Source organism: Vigna angularis, chromosome 1 (assembly GCF_016808095.1).
Source record: "Vigna angularis cultivar LongXiaoDou No.4 chromosome 1, ASM1680809v1, whole genome shotgun sequence".
Classification (NCBI taxonomy): domain Eukaryota; kingdom Viridiplantae; phylum Streptophyta; class Magnoliopsida; order Fabales; family Fabaceae; genus Vigna; species Vigna angularis.
This window is the reverse complement of record NC_068970.1, coordinates 21,229,435-21,245,201: the sequence shown is the minus strand read 5'-3', so window position 1 is coordinate 21,245,201 and position 15,767 is coordinate 21,229,435. Positions and strand designations below refer to the sequence as shown.

The 15,767-nt window shown below is 32.2% G+C and overlaps 1 protein-coding gene across 1 annotated transcript; it reads left to right on the top strand.

Moving 5' to 3' along the window:
• Positions 1-9,687: 9,687 nt before the first annotated feature.
• Positions 9,688-14,363, top strand: LOC108328677 (probable methyltransferase PMT27). The gene is made up of 8 exons (XM_017562573.2): positions 9,688-11,436; positions 12,128-12,277; positions 12,356-12,626; positions 12,744-12,854; positions 12,942-13,116; positions 13,206-13,460; positions 13,624-13,818; positions 13,941-14,363. The coding sequence occupies exons 1-8, from the start codon at positions 10,135-10,137 to the stop codon at positions 14,131-14,133; spliced, it is 2,652 nt and encodes an 883-aa protein (XP_017418062.1). The 5' UTR covers positions 9,688-10,134; the 3' UTR covers positions 14,134-14,363.
• Positions 14,364-15,767: the final 1,404 nt, after the last annotated feature.

Sequence of the window (15,767 nt, the reverse complement as noted above, 5' to 3'; positions counted from 1 at the left end):
TGTCCCAGCCATAAATGAACAACCGCCTCTTTTGCTTTTCCTTCCAACACCCATCTCAAATCCTAACCCTACACTTCTATGCCCCCAAATTAATCACACATTTTATATATCTTTTCATACATTAACATACTCGATTTTAATTTTATAAAATTGTTTTAGGAATATAAATGATTTAGTATTTGGTATTAATTTGATATATGTTTGTTTGTAGTGAAAAATTGGAATGTTGGGTGAGGATGGACAGAGTGGGGATGTGTATAGAAGGAAGGCATAAGTCCCATCAGATTGAATGGTGTGATAAGAAAAAGAAACAAAAATGAGCACATTCTTTGAAAATGGATTGTGCTTGGGAGCAGAGTGCCCATTTTTGGGTGCCTGAAATTCTGCCATTTCTTGTTCTTGATTAAACCCCACTCCGACAACTAATCCAAACCCTGCTCATCACATGCACTCTGCCTCCAGGCCCCACCCTCTTCCATTACGGACCCTATATAACATCCAATACTCTCTCTTCCTCATTATTTTACCACCATTTCACCTTACTTCTTTCATACACTAACTCCTTCATTTCTTTTTCTTTCTCTTTTTCTTTTTCATCCCATTTTTTACAACCCTTTTCCTCTCACTTCCCAATAATATATGCAAATACCTCCTATTTTCGGACTTCAAAACTAATTTTCAACAACCAACCATGAAACTCTATTCTTCTTTACAGCTTTTTATACAGTAAAATCTTATCTGCCCGACCCTGCCATTTTCCGTGATCTGTTAAAAGTTAACCAAATGTTAAAGCAGTCATATATACATACATAAACGTTTTTGTTCACAATAATAACCACTGTTTGCTTTTATCTTTTCCTTTTAACTTTTTTTCCCGTATGAGGTTGAATCGGCTCCTGTGATCTCTCAGCTCGATCAGATCTGTGAAGTTTGCACATGCCTGACCATATTGCTTACATTTTACCAGTGCCATGTCTCTGAGGCCTGCTCCAATTGCATATTCATGAATTTAGTGTCCTTCTTATGGAGTTAATACGGCTATTGTATTGAGATTCAGAAGGTACGATGTATTTTAACTAAACCGTCTAGGTCAAGTAATACATGTATGTATGATTTTCTTTATGTAAAAGTCTTAAATTGTTTTGAAAGAATTTAATGTGAGTTTGGAGGAATTAAACCAAATGAAGGAAAATGAGTATTTGCCGGTTATAACTTGCAAGTAACATTAAAATTTGTGGTAATATCTCTTCTGATTTCAAAAGTATAGTTTGAATAGCCAGACGTAGGACCACGGAATAGTAATCACCTAAATATGTGACTCACTTGATTTACTTAATTACTTTACTGAGGCTGGTCCATCTGTAGTGTGGGGTTAAGGGGCACGACTTATCTTTCCTGGCTCTATCTGTTGAGAAGAGTGGAACATGTGCCAGATTTTCATTAAGGAAATAATAAGGTGGTTAATTTTCAAACGGAAAATGCATTCATAAAAGCTTTTACGCAAGCTGTGGATTCAAAAACCATAATAGAATGGGATGTATATATATGCAGGACGATGAATTAATACAAATATATAACGAAAAGAGGGAGTTCATAATTTGATTTGCTTAGAGAGAAATGGTTTTGAAAATTTGATTGAGTGATTAAAGTAGAAATTTGATTTTAATTTGTCAGATTGCATATAAAACCTAATGAATGAATGGAATATCTTTTTTGGGTAGGCACAAGTGGCAAGTTCTTGATCTGTATATATTGAAAGGTGACTAGTCAAAGGATGCGATGTGTGCTACAGAAAATTTCCTTGACTGTAGGGTTACTGTGTGATGTTAATTAGAACCAAGGTTTGGCATCATCGGTGTGCTTTACAAACCAGAAAGTGGCCCTTTTTTGCTGACTTCACTTCTCTATCTAGGTAAGGACCAAATCCAAATGCCTATAGCAACAGATGCCACTTGACTTTGCCTCTATAGTTCTAATAATGGAAATGAAAGATAATTCTTTCCATTCGGAGAACTAATACCAATAAGTAGTTAATAACACAAACTAATGAAGAAAGAAAACTTTATGAAACCGTATGCACTAGAGAATCTTACAGGTAGTTCAAGTAACTTTCATTCACGACCAATTATCAGTACCTTTGTATTGAAAGCTTACCTAAAATTCCACAACTTTTATGGCTGGTTTTGAAAAACTGCAATTACAATATGCATGACCGCTACTCATAAAACGTCATAATTGGATGCTGGTGTGATGGGTTAGTCATTTGTCAATGCCCCCATTATAAATCAAGCTTAAAGGCTTCTGCTCGGATAATTGACTTCCCAGACTTTGTGCCAACTTAACCAAAGCACAACCAACTAGTTACTGCCTTGTCGACTAATTATGCTTTAACCAACATATCTTCTCTTTAAGCTCTCCTTAATCAATAAACTCCACGATATTCGTAGCGATATTAATCCATCAAATTAATTTAGAAATTGTTTTGCAATTGCTTGTCTTGAAAAATACGACAAATTAACATTTAAGAATTAATACATATATCAAGAGAAGCTTCTTAATATTGTACTGGTTATATGCTGAAATCCAGCTCATTGCACCAAATCATGTGGATGTGGATATAACAACGGGAGAAAGGGAAACTCACCCTTAATATCCATAAGTCTTGTTATTTTGAAGTGGTGCTATGATAAGCTTCCAAAAAGTACTGAAGGAAAGTTGTTATATGAACTTGAGCTCCAATATAACCTTGAAAATCTTTAACAGCATTTGAATCTTTGCCCCCCACCCCACACACAGAAACCAAAGGGCAAATAAATTAATGCGTGCCTGTGACCATGGTTCCTGAAAACACTTTATAACGAATTTATAACTTGAGGACACCAGCTACAGACTATAAATACAGATATACATACTTGAGTCAAAATCATCTTATGTATCGACATTAATATACAGTACAAATGCTGTGTAATGAATATATATCTGTGCATGCCTATATACACTCTGATATAGTGTTGTCCTGCTACTATCGTCATCCACATTCATTCCATTATGTAATTTAATTTTTCTAACCACAAGACGTGTAGGTCATGCACCAGGTACAATAATGTGCCAGTTAGTTTGGATCATTCTGTGTAGTACAATAATGCACCAATTAAATGAGTGAGGGTTAGTGAGATCGATGTAGGGGAGTGGCATGAACTATAGGTCCTTGTGTAATCTAAGTTGAAAGTGTAAGAACGATGTTATATATATAATAAACAAGAGAATACAAGTTAAAGTAGTGACAATCTCTGGGCCCAATGTTTGTTAATATTAGAACTGCAATCAGACCAAACCCATAAAAAAGGGGTTTCCAAAAAGAACATATATATGACCTATGCTTGTGTTGTGTCCCATATACGTTTATCAGTACTGCTGTTCTGCCCCACGACTTGCAGAAACCATGGTCAGAAAATGTTTGTGATGAACAATACGCTAATCGAATCATTTCAGTCTTTTAATCAAGTTTGGGATCTATATCCATATTAAATAACTGCGTATAGGAACAATACACATACCTCATTTATTTAAGTAGGTATTTATATATTTTAATAGTAACATGTGTCTATATCCCATGCACTAAGGGGAAAGAATCTTTCTAGGTCATCAAATTGATTGTTATCGTTTTCAAAAGCAAATGGTATAATTTGTTATGATCAAATGTGTTAATGATTTTCTTGAACTCAATGTAGGGTCTGTGTTATCTAAAACCAGCAGCATGCATGTCGCCACACGGGCTTGTCCCCAGCAAGAAATTCCAAACCCTCCAATAAAAATATTGTTTTGTTTTTTTAATGAAGTGTTAATTTAATTAATTGATGAAAGATTACGTTGGAAACGGGGATACGCATTGTATTTTATAATTATTATTCGTAGGTCTGGAATTTCCATAAATTTGAAACTGCCTGGATTGGACAGGCAGGTGATTAGTACCATCCATATATACTATGGTCTCAATGAATGGTGAAAGTGATGCACCGCCCAAAATAGTAAGATGGCAACATCAACTTTTGCATGAACCACCACCTTCTTTTCATTATTTTATTTTTATGCTGCTTCGTCAATGCAATATGAATTCCTTTGTCTCTATCAATGATACTTGCTTGTTCTCAACAAGACACTTTTAAAAATTTATATGCATATTTTACTCTCAATATTCCAAACTTAATTGTCCCTAAACCTAAACCTACATATCGGATAGTTGTACATGTTCAGATATAGAACAAAGTTAAGCTATATAAACACTAATTGCTTGTTGGGACTGGAATCAAGTGCCAGAATAGGAAAAATGAGACAGCAGCCACAGAAAACCTAATCAGAAGTTGATAACTGATCTATGATGAAATTAAGGAATTTGGTGTAGCTGTGTGTTTCTATTATTAGGTACCCTTTTCTTCTTTCGATGTATTTACCTATAGTAAAGTAAATATGGGGATTTAAAAGAAGATGAAAATATTTATATATGTTGAGTTTATTTTCACAGTAACCTTTGAGTTTGAGTGATGAGTCCCATGCCTTGATTGGGTATTAATTAATTATTATATGGTAGAGAAAAAACAAAGAAAGAAAGCAAAGATGTTAGAGGAGAATCTGATCAACTTTTTCATTGGATCGAGCTAGGTTGGAAACCAATGCACCAAAAATACCATTAATAAGATATGGGTGCGTCACAAATTCACAGTACCACAGTGAATTAATCTCCCTCTCTATTGGATGTGGGCCATAACACGGCAACCTTTCTTTTTTCATTATCATTCTTTTCATTAATCATACGAAATGACCCATGAAATCTACAGTGACCTCACCAACAAACTCCTTTATATTCCACCACTCAAATCAAACTTCAACTCTTTTCATTCAAATCTTAGTCATAAAAAAACAATAACAAAAAGCCAGACCTTGAAATCGCCATGTTTGATTACAAAAAATATTGTTGATCAGAAAACTTTCACATTGTTTTCTCATTGATTGATTAAAACATAATAGAAATGTTTCTTGTAATAGGAATAATGTAGTACATAAGCTCTTGCAAAGGAGTTTTCATTTTATACATCAATAATTTTGGGGTTTTTAAATACGTTTCTTAATTTTAAATATGTTAGATTTTGGTTTTAACTCAGTATAGTCTTTTTTTCTCTTAATTTGCATTTACTATTTTCAAGGATTTGAACATAATTATGTTCGAATTCTTAAGTATCATAAAATGACTTGCCTATTTTAAGTGGTAAAAGTTTATTAGTTTTCAAGTGAAATGTTTTGTTTAAGTATGTAAATAATTTTTTTGACACATAATTTACCCCTTTAAATTGGTCAGAGTTCGAAATAGTATTTTACTTTAACTTATCGTAAAGTGAGACATAATTATTTAAGGAATCGATGATATAAAGACAAAATCAAGAGTATCAGCTATAAAATAAAGGCTACAAAACAAAATTTGAACATTAGAAATGTTTTTATTTGGCCAAGATTTCCTATCCAAAAGATATAAAAATATCTACATAAAAAGTCATTTCCGAAATTATTCTCTCTCCGTAACTCGTTTTCATAATACATCTCTTTTATCAACGACTTCTCAATTTTATTAGCTACCTTTAAAGATTTAAGTATTTCTAACGAAAATCGATAAGAACAAAAACAAAATCAATTTTTTTAGATTTTCAATAAATTGATAACAAATTGTTGTAAAATCTTTAAAATGTTTCTTCTTCAAGAAACACTAGCATTTTGGTAAATATCTTTTGTATGATTAAAAGTTATTATTAATGAATATTTTAAAACATATAAATAACGTTATAAATAGAATTTATCACATATAAAATATATTTTAGATTTACCATAAACAATTTAATTGTAATATAGTTTGTTTCATATGGAACATAATACCCTTTCACAGGAGAAATTTTGATTTGAGTTGGATAAAAACGTTTCGAATAGCAAAACTTTTCGAGTATATTCAGCTCAGCTAAACATATAGACTTGAAACATAAAAACTACTACAAGTTAAGATGAAGCAATTATGACTTGAGGCACACGTTTAATTAGTAATAATTGTGATATAATGAAATTCATTACTAGGACCATTTCTTTTAATAAATAGAAATGGTAGATACAATTAATAGAAAGTTAAAAGGATTAAATGTACAATTATAAAAGATGATAATTTGATAAAATTCAAGAAGAAAAAATAACTTTTGCTACAACACTATAAATTTTGTGAAATGAAAAAAAAAAGAAGAAGAAGATCATTTTAAGAATTTTTAATTGAGAGAGTGGAAAAGGTGAGATTTTCACTTTTCAAGTTGTGTTATAATTTGTATAGATACTATTTTGATGTACATTGTATAAAAAAAATATTGTTATATGATAAAATTAATAACAAATAAAAATTGTTATAATATATATATATATATATATATTATAAATTATTTTCATAATAAATAAATAAATATTTTGATTTACAGACAATTTGAATTATGATATAAATTTATAGAGTAGATATCCAGATGACACCAACCAATGTCATATTCTAAATATGCTATAAATTAAAGAGCTGTATGTTGATGTGAATATAATAGTAAATATTTTCTTCATAATCCATCATAGTAAAATAAAATAATATTTAATAATAAAAAAAATCCCTAATTATTATTACTAAGATGAGATTATATTTTTATAGTATTGTTTTTTATTTTGTTTATATTACTTTATGTATAAATTGAAATTATCAAATTCCATTTATTTAATATATTTATTTTTTACAGATAAAAGAAATTATGTGAAATATCACTAGAATTTTCTTTTTACATTATTATTGAGTAAAAATGATCCTAGATCTAAGTTAGAATCATAACAAAAGTTGGCAATTACAGAAACAAAAATTTGGAAGAAGAAGGAAAGATGGAGAACCACAATGCATAAACCTTGTTGGTTTGGGTTGTCCCAAAAGTTTTGAGAATTACCATTATAGCCAAAACTTCCCATTGAACATATCATTGTCTGCAACATATTTTACCATTTTTGTCTACTTTTGTGCACATTCTTATGTCCATACTTCAATAATCCAGATTCAGTTTGTCCATTGTGTCAAAATTTCGTTTGATATCTGATTAAAGCTCTTTTCCTTCTTAATAGCCACACGTACATCCCCTTTTCAAAACTCCAACAAAACCCAATCCATTTTAGAATTTTTCGCCACTCTCAATTTTCATTTTCTGTTTAGTATTTCTGTAATTTAATGGTCAAGTTAATTAACGTTATTTCTCTCTACAATATATGTTAATAAGATTGTTTTAACAAAGTTGAAGAGTTAAAGGTAATTCTTTCTTGAAATATCAATAGCTAAATATTGTTAATAGTTCATTTGAGTCTCAAAATTGTGGCCAGAGCTGTAGAGATGACCTGAGGGAGGGAGGAGGGTATTTAATTCTTTTACTGTTAATATGATATGGAGGTAGTAATTATAGAGGTGAAAAAAGAAAAAGTCAAACTATTTTCTAGATGCATTCAAAAGGACCAAGCTATTCCTTCCTGCATCTTCACAATTACTAACTGCACCCAAAAGTAAGAGGAAAAGACTAAAATACTCGTTATTATTGTGCCGTATTATTATTTGCTACAAAAGAAGAAGAAAGAAAATACGAACAAAATTACATTCCTGAAAGTTCTTTCTGGGACGTATTTCATGTGGTTTTTGAAAACTCTTTCTGAAACATATTTATTGTAAGGGTGTTTCAGAATACCATTCTGAAAGGCATTATATTCATTTTTGAAAGTTTGTTCTAAGATTTTCATTTCAAAAACCTTATTCCAAAATGCATTGTATACGTTCCGAAAACTTTATTCCAGAAATCAAATTCTGAAAATCTTGTTTCAAAAATTCTATTCTGAAAATTCCAAAAAACTTATTCTATGTAATTTGAAAGTCACTCTTTACTAAGGATAAAATAACCATTTTAAAAATTTGAAAGTATGCACGAAGAAAATGGGGAAGTGCATGAAGTAAAAGTTGACGCTCAAACACCTCTCTAGGCTCAAATTTAAGCCCAAATGGCTTTAAGTTCTTCCACCCCACAAATTTCTATGACCACCTTATCATTTTTTTTAAGAATATTCCATGTGGCTGGGTGAGACGTCCTAGAAATTAATTTTCCGTGCAAAATTTGTTAAACATTTTGTAATTTAATTTCTAAAACTATCAAAGCAAACCAATGTAAAAGGAAGTTACTGGAACAAAAGTTGGGAAAAAGAAAAACAAGGTTTCAGTTAGAAAAAAAAATCTGGGTGCTCGAAGTAACTTTCTACTATTAGTTTGCTGCCATGAGTTTTAAAAATTACGTATTGATTTGTATAATTTTAGCTTTCGTGATGGGGTCAATTGATTCTTTTAGGTATTGGTTAAATTTATATATTCATTTTTAAACATTACAATTTATTTTTTATAGATCTCCTAAAAGAATATCTACTTTCATCCATACTCAACAAAATATCATTTTTTTATATTAAAGTTTCTCTATATTTCTTCTCTTCATTAATATATTAAAGTTTAATTTTAATAAATTTATAATTATATATAGTCATGGTTTGTTTTCTTATCATGTTGCAAAAGAAAAAATGCAGTTATTATAATAGATTTTACATGATAATATATCATAATAGAAATTTATGAACATGAGACATATGAGAAAAACCCAAAAACCAATTGTAATACTTTATAATAATTTATCAAACACCCTTTATCATTTTAAATTATATTTTATTTTCTCTAAGTTACTTTGTGCGGTTTTCTTTATAAACGATGAGGATGATATAGTTATTGATAAAGAAAATGTATCCAAGGCTTGTAAGAAGATTTATTTATTCATTTCACACTAGACTTGCTATTATTTTTGTTGAGTTTAGTAAGTCAGGTTATGCATCAAGAAAGAAAGTCATTTACAAGCTGCTTTTAGGATTGTTCAGTATTTGAAAAGAACATTAAAAAGAGGGTTTTTTTAGAAGAAACAAAAATGTCAGTCTTTAAACATATATAGATGCTGATTATATAGGATCAATTGTTGATAGAATATTGACTATTAGTTATTACACTTCTTTGGTGGAAACTTGGTACATTAGAAGAGTAAAAAAAAAAATTGTAGTAGCGAGAACCAATGCTGAAGTAGAATTTCAGACAATGGCTCATGAAATATGTGAGCTATTATGTGTAAAAAAATTATAATTAAAGATTTGAAGATAAAAAAGTATAGACTTGTGAAACTATAATTGTAACAATAATTTTTCATTTAGCCTATCTCATCATCTAATATAATATGATAGAACCAACATATCAAAGTGCATATCATATGTTTCTTCTCAAGGGCAAAGTGCATATATATACACACATACACACATATATAAATAAATATAAATATATATATATATATATATATATATATATATATATATATTCCAAATGGTTAAACAATAATAATTTGAAAGAATTATATCCAAACTGATAGTGTTGAGATATTTAAGAAAAAATTCTTATTTATTATAATTATACATTTATTAAGTTTTAATTCAGATTTTTTATTTTTTTTCAAAATTGTCAGAAAGGATTTATGTATATATATTGGATGTGTATGAGAAAAAATTAAATAAGAATCACTTTTTTATTATTGAGAGATACGTGCATCACTAAGATGTGTTTATTTACCATTCCTTGTGGGATGGCAACCTAGCTTTTTCCTTTTTTCTTTACATTTATACACATATCTTAAGAAAGCAAGAAGGTCGTTATTGACTTTGTTCAACTTAAAACATTTCTCATGATTATATTGCATAAGTGATAGCCAATTCTGTGTCTGGTGTGTGCGATTTCTTAGAGGAACATACACAGTGGAACATACATTACATAGCAACCAAGTTGTCTCAACAACCTCCCTACTCCGACTCTATTGGATCATTGATACTTTCCAACTCCCAACTTACGAACAATTTCATTCTCTCCTTAATCTTCCTCCACAAACATCTCTCAAACCTCTCAGCAACTCTCGTTAATCTCTTCCAATTTCACTCTCATATCTATCTTCACCAACAAATCCAACACAACACACACCCATGGCCCAACCCTCCAAATCACGATCCAGGAGATCGTCATCATCAACTTCTTACTCATCAACCTTAACAACACTCATCTTCACCGCGCTTTGTGTTTTGGGCATATGGATGCTAACCTCCAACTCCGTCGTCACACCTAAAACACACACAGTCATTGATGATAACAACTCTGAAGCCACCAACACTCAAGATCTCGCCGAAGACACACCTGAAACCACCACCACCACATCAACGACAAACACCATCCAACAAGATGATGCCCTTGAAATCACCACACATATCGCGGACGAATCGTCACGTGAAACAACCACAAATGTCTCAGAAGAGCCACGTGAAACCGCCACAAATGTCTCAGAAGAGCCACGTGAAACCGCCACAAATATCTCAGGAGAGCTACGTGAAACCGCCGTAAATATCTTTGAAGAGCCTCGTGAAACGACAACAAGTACCACAGAAGAGTCAAGTGAATCTGTCACCGAAAGCCATGAGCAAAAGGAAGGTAATAATGTATATGGGGACAACCCTGGCAACCTCCCCGACGACGCCATAGCAAATGAAGGTGGAAACAGCGATAAGAAAGAAGGTTCGAGTGCAAACGAAGCTGGCGCAGGTGTGGTGAATGATCAGAAAAGTGATAAGAGTGAGAAAGACGCGCAAAGTGTTCAAGTATCTGAAGGGGAGCAAAAGGGTGAAGAAGAGAACCAGAACATGGCACAAGATGAAAAAGAAAACCCAAATACAAAACAAAATGCAGAAGCTGAGAACGTGAACACGAGAGAAAACCAAGAAGAGGGCACGAGTGGGGGTCAACAAAACTTTGATGTGCAAGGAGGTAAGGGCAATGACGATGAAGAGAATGTGCAACAACTAAGGGAAGACAAAGGTGAGGTGGCGGAGAAAGAACCAAAAGAAAGGGAGCAAGATGAAGGTGGAGAAAAGGAAAAGAAAAAGGAAGGGCATGTAAGAAAATGGGGCCAAGTGTTGAAGAAGGAAACCGCAAGGGAAACAGAAACGGCAACAGAAACCTCAACGGAAACGGATAAGTCTGATGAGGGTGAGAAGAAGAAACAGAAGGAGGAATCGGGTGAAGTGCAGATGCAAGATTTGAAGTGGAGTCTGTGCAATGTCTCAACTGCTGGTGATTATATTCCGTGTTTGGATAATGACAAGTATTTGAAAACTTCGACTAGAAAACACTTCGTACACAGAGAGAGGCACTGCCCTGAGGATGCACCAACTTGCCTCGTCCCACTTCCCAAGGGTTACAAAATACCAATCCAATGGCCTGCCAGCAGAGATAAGGTAAAAATGTTTGAAAGAAAGATAAGTTCGTTAAAATCATATTTATTCAACGCTTACAAAATCAATGAAATACCATATAATATATTTTAAAAATTCTTTATTACAGTTTAATTTGAGGAATGATACACATATTTTAAAATATATATTCATTTGACATCATTTTTTAATAATGAAATATTAAATTTAATTATTAAATATAATATAATTAAAATCTTATGTCAAATGCCTATAGTTTTAAAATCTAAGTAAAATTATTATGTTTCTTTGAGTTTAACTTGAAATATTAATTACTTTTATAAAAAAAAAATAATACTTCGGACATTTCTTAAAAAATACAGTCTTTTAAAAACTCTTTTCAATAATATATAATATATATTAACATTAACAACTCTCTATAATAAATATTCAATAATTTAATTTAATATCTTAACTAATATTTTATTATTAATTACAGTTGTTCTTATGTATTTATAAAGCTGGTGTCAGAATAATTTTTTTCCTATATACATTTATTAACATTTTATCTAAATACTTAATTAGTAATTTGTATATTATATATATATTTCTTTCGTTTCATATACCTAAATTTAGTCATAAAAAGAGTGAATTTTTTAAAAGAAGAAAATGTAGTGTGTGAAAGTATATTTTCCTTCTGAAAATTGAAGTTTTAGTAACAATGTGTTTGTAACAGGTATGGTTCCACAACGTACCACACACTCTCTTAGCAGACGTGAAGGGACACCAAAACTGGATGAAGTTGAAGGGTGAATTCTTGACGTTCCCGGGAGGGGGCACCCAGTTCATTCACGGTGCTCTCCACTACATTGATTTTCTTCAACAGGTAACAAACTCGTAGAGCAAAGTTTTATTACAACTTCCGCATGATTGTTGAAAACAAGAACTTGTAATTGTTACACAGGCCGAACCAAGTATTGGATGGGGAAAGCACACTAGAGTGATTTTGGATGTTGGGTGTGGGGTTGGCAGTTTTGGAGGTTTTCTCTTTGAGAGGGATGTTATTGCCATGTCTTTTGCACCCAAAGATGAGCATGAAGCACAAGTGCAGTTTGCCCTTGAGAGAGGGATACCGGCAATATCGGCCGTCATGGGCACTCAAAGGTTGCAATTCCCCAGTCAAGCCTTTGATCTCATTCATTGTGCACGTTGTCGTGTACCTTGGCACGAAGATGGTTGTTAATCTCACCAACACTTTTCCTTTCGTTAATTTTGTATGTCATTTTGTGAACCTAGTGTTTCGATTTTGCTTTGTTCACGTTGTTGAAGACAAGTGTGTGAATCTATTGTAGGTGGCATGTTGCTTTTGGAATTGAATCGTCTTCTTAGACCAGGGGGTTATTTTGTGTGGTGTGCTACACCTGTGTACCAAAAGATCGAAGAAGATACTCATATATGGAACGGTATCATATATGCAAAACATATTGTTATTAAAAAAGGAATACACTCTTCATTTCTGTAGGCTCTGACATTTTGTTATTTTTCTCTAGAAATGACCGCATTGACCAAGGCCGTTTGCTGGGAACTCGTAACCATAAAAAAGGATAAACTGAATCAAGTTGGCGCAGCCTTCTACCGCAAACCCCTTACCAACGAATGCTACGATCAAAGAGAGCAAAACCAACCTCCTATATGCAAAGCTGACGATGATCCAAACGCTGCATGGTAAATCTTTCGACTCTCTTGATTTACAACTTGTATAGGTTCATGGCAGAAAGTGTCAATAATATGATTACTGATATTTTATATTGCAGGTATGTTCCGCTGCAGGCGTGCATGCACAAGTTACCTGTTGGCAATGAGAGAGGAACCAAGTGGCCTGAAGCTTGGCCTCAGAGACTGCAAAAAGTCCCAGATTGGTTAACAAACATGCAAGGTGGACAGAAACTTTCTCAAGACTTTGCAGCGGATAATGAACGTTGGAAAAACGTTATCGATGAGCTTGGCAACATTGGGGTATCTTGGTCTCACGTCAGAAATATCATGGACATGCGAGCTAGTTATGGAGGGTAGGTATATATATCGATTCAGCTTGGACTACAACAATCACGAATATATATATTAATTTGCATGCCATACTTTTAATCTTTATAAATTTATCATGCATGCCTTGTTAATACAGTTGTATCATTGATTATAAGGACGCATTCATCAAAGTTAATGTGAATGCAGATTCGCAGCAGCTATGAAGGATCTTCCTGTCTGGGTATTTAATGTTGTGAACATAGATGCTTCTGATACACTTCCTGTGATCTATGAACGGGGTCTTATTGGCATATACCATGATTGGTGTGAATCCTTCAGCACCTATCCACGAACTTACGATCTACTGCATGCAGATAATCTTTTCTCAAATCTAAAGAAAAGGTAAAAATGGAAGCAAAGATTTGTTCAGTTTAAAGCAGCTTCTTACAGAAATAACAGTCTTATCATACAAAGACAATAAGCATTATTGATTCACGTGTGGTTTTGTTGTTTGGTTTTGTCAGGTGCAATCTTGTTCCTGTGATAGCAGAGATTGACAGAATACTAAGACCAGGAGGTAATTTGATTGTACGTGATGAGCCTAGTGTGATCGGTGAAGTGGAGAATTTGTTGAAAACTCTCCATTGGGAAATAACCTCCACAAACCAAGAAGGTCTACTTAATGGCAAGAAAGGAATTTGGCGACCGTCGTCTTAAGTAGATCTGTGTCTTTGATCAAGGAGACAACATTGGGTATTCAACTTAGAATGCGTTTTCAAACAATAGTTATCTTAAAAATGTCACACCAACAAATGACATGTTTGTTGTAATACACGCACCAACAGAGAGAGATTTGTAATTGTCAATAGAAAAGGTAACCACGGCACTGTCTAGTTATCTGTTCGATTTGCATTCAGAAGAAACAATTTTTGTTTAATAGAATTGTATTTTAGTACAGCACTCAATTTTATATTTCTTCTTCTTCACTTTATTCCGAATATTGTAAGCTATGATGGTTTGAGAAATAATTTTTCATATATGTACAAGTATTTTAATAATGCTTTAATAAAAGTAATAATAATAATAACAACATAGTAACAATTACATTTAAATTAATCTTTAATAAATAATTAAATCACTACTTAATTTAAAATCCTCAATCCCGTCTTCCTAAAGTTATATATATATATATATATATTATTTTTATGGACAAAGTTAAAATGAAACTTCAAAATTGGAAAGGTAAATGTACTTTATGACTTGGATGGTCAACCCTTGGTGAAAATTTTGAAGGAATCGTCGTCAAAATCTGACAATCGAGAACCAGACTAATCGACCATATGCTAAGTTAATTAATCTTTGTGAAATCTGTTTATAGATAAAGTGTTATTACTTATAAATAGACTATAATTAAGTTGTTAATAAAAAATAGGTTTAGGATTTTAGGGTTTAGGATTTATAATTAAGTTGAAATAAGAAAATAAATGATTTACGTTATACTATTAATACTTGAGCTGTCTAAAATATCTTATGCAAATAATCTCTAAGTTGAACAGACATGCGAATTCTTGAAGTGGAAGATAATATTTAGACCTTTCTGCGATCTACCATACGTTAATACGTGGAATGGTAGTTCTTAATTGTGTTCTTCAGAAAATTCCTAAGATGCAGTATACATTAGATAATATGGCTATAACAGACTAGGAAGATCGCTGACGAAGTTTTTAAATTTCCAAACAGGAAAGTACATACAATTTATTTTTAAATTTTCCAATTACTACTGTATTTTTGTATTGGTTGCAGGATGTTTTCAGGTGCCTTGTGTCTCATCACACTTTAGTTGAGCTTTGCAGATTTTGGGTGGAAGTTGCTGCACACATTCATGACCTTCAGGTCGTTACTTTACTCAACATCATCTGAATGATATGGAAAATGTGTAATTCTCACCAATTGGCCGCCTTATTTAATTTCATATACATTGCTTTATCCTTGATTATTGCTAGTTGCTTTTGCTGGTGCCATATTTAATAGTATAGTTTAAATTATAGAAATACCTACATGTCTTTTGTGTTTCCTTATATAAAGTCTACAAAATCTAAAAAGCTTATAATGAAGAAAGATGTAAAAAATTTCACAGAGCTTAATCAGAAACACTCATAAAAAATAATCTAGATCTCTTCATTAGCATTTATAAATATCCTTTTCTACTTGGCTTTTACAAGCAAAGAAATTTGAGAATTCTCTTTTAATTCTCATCTCTTCCTCTAACAGTGTTGTTGTTGCACTAATGTAGGGCAATATATTGGTGTTTTTCCTTTGTCATTGTTGTGGCTTGCAAACTAAATTTGATG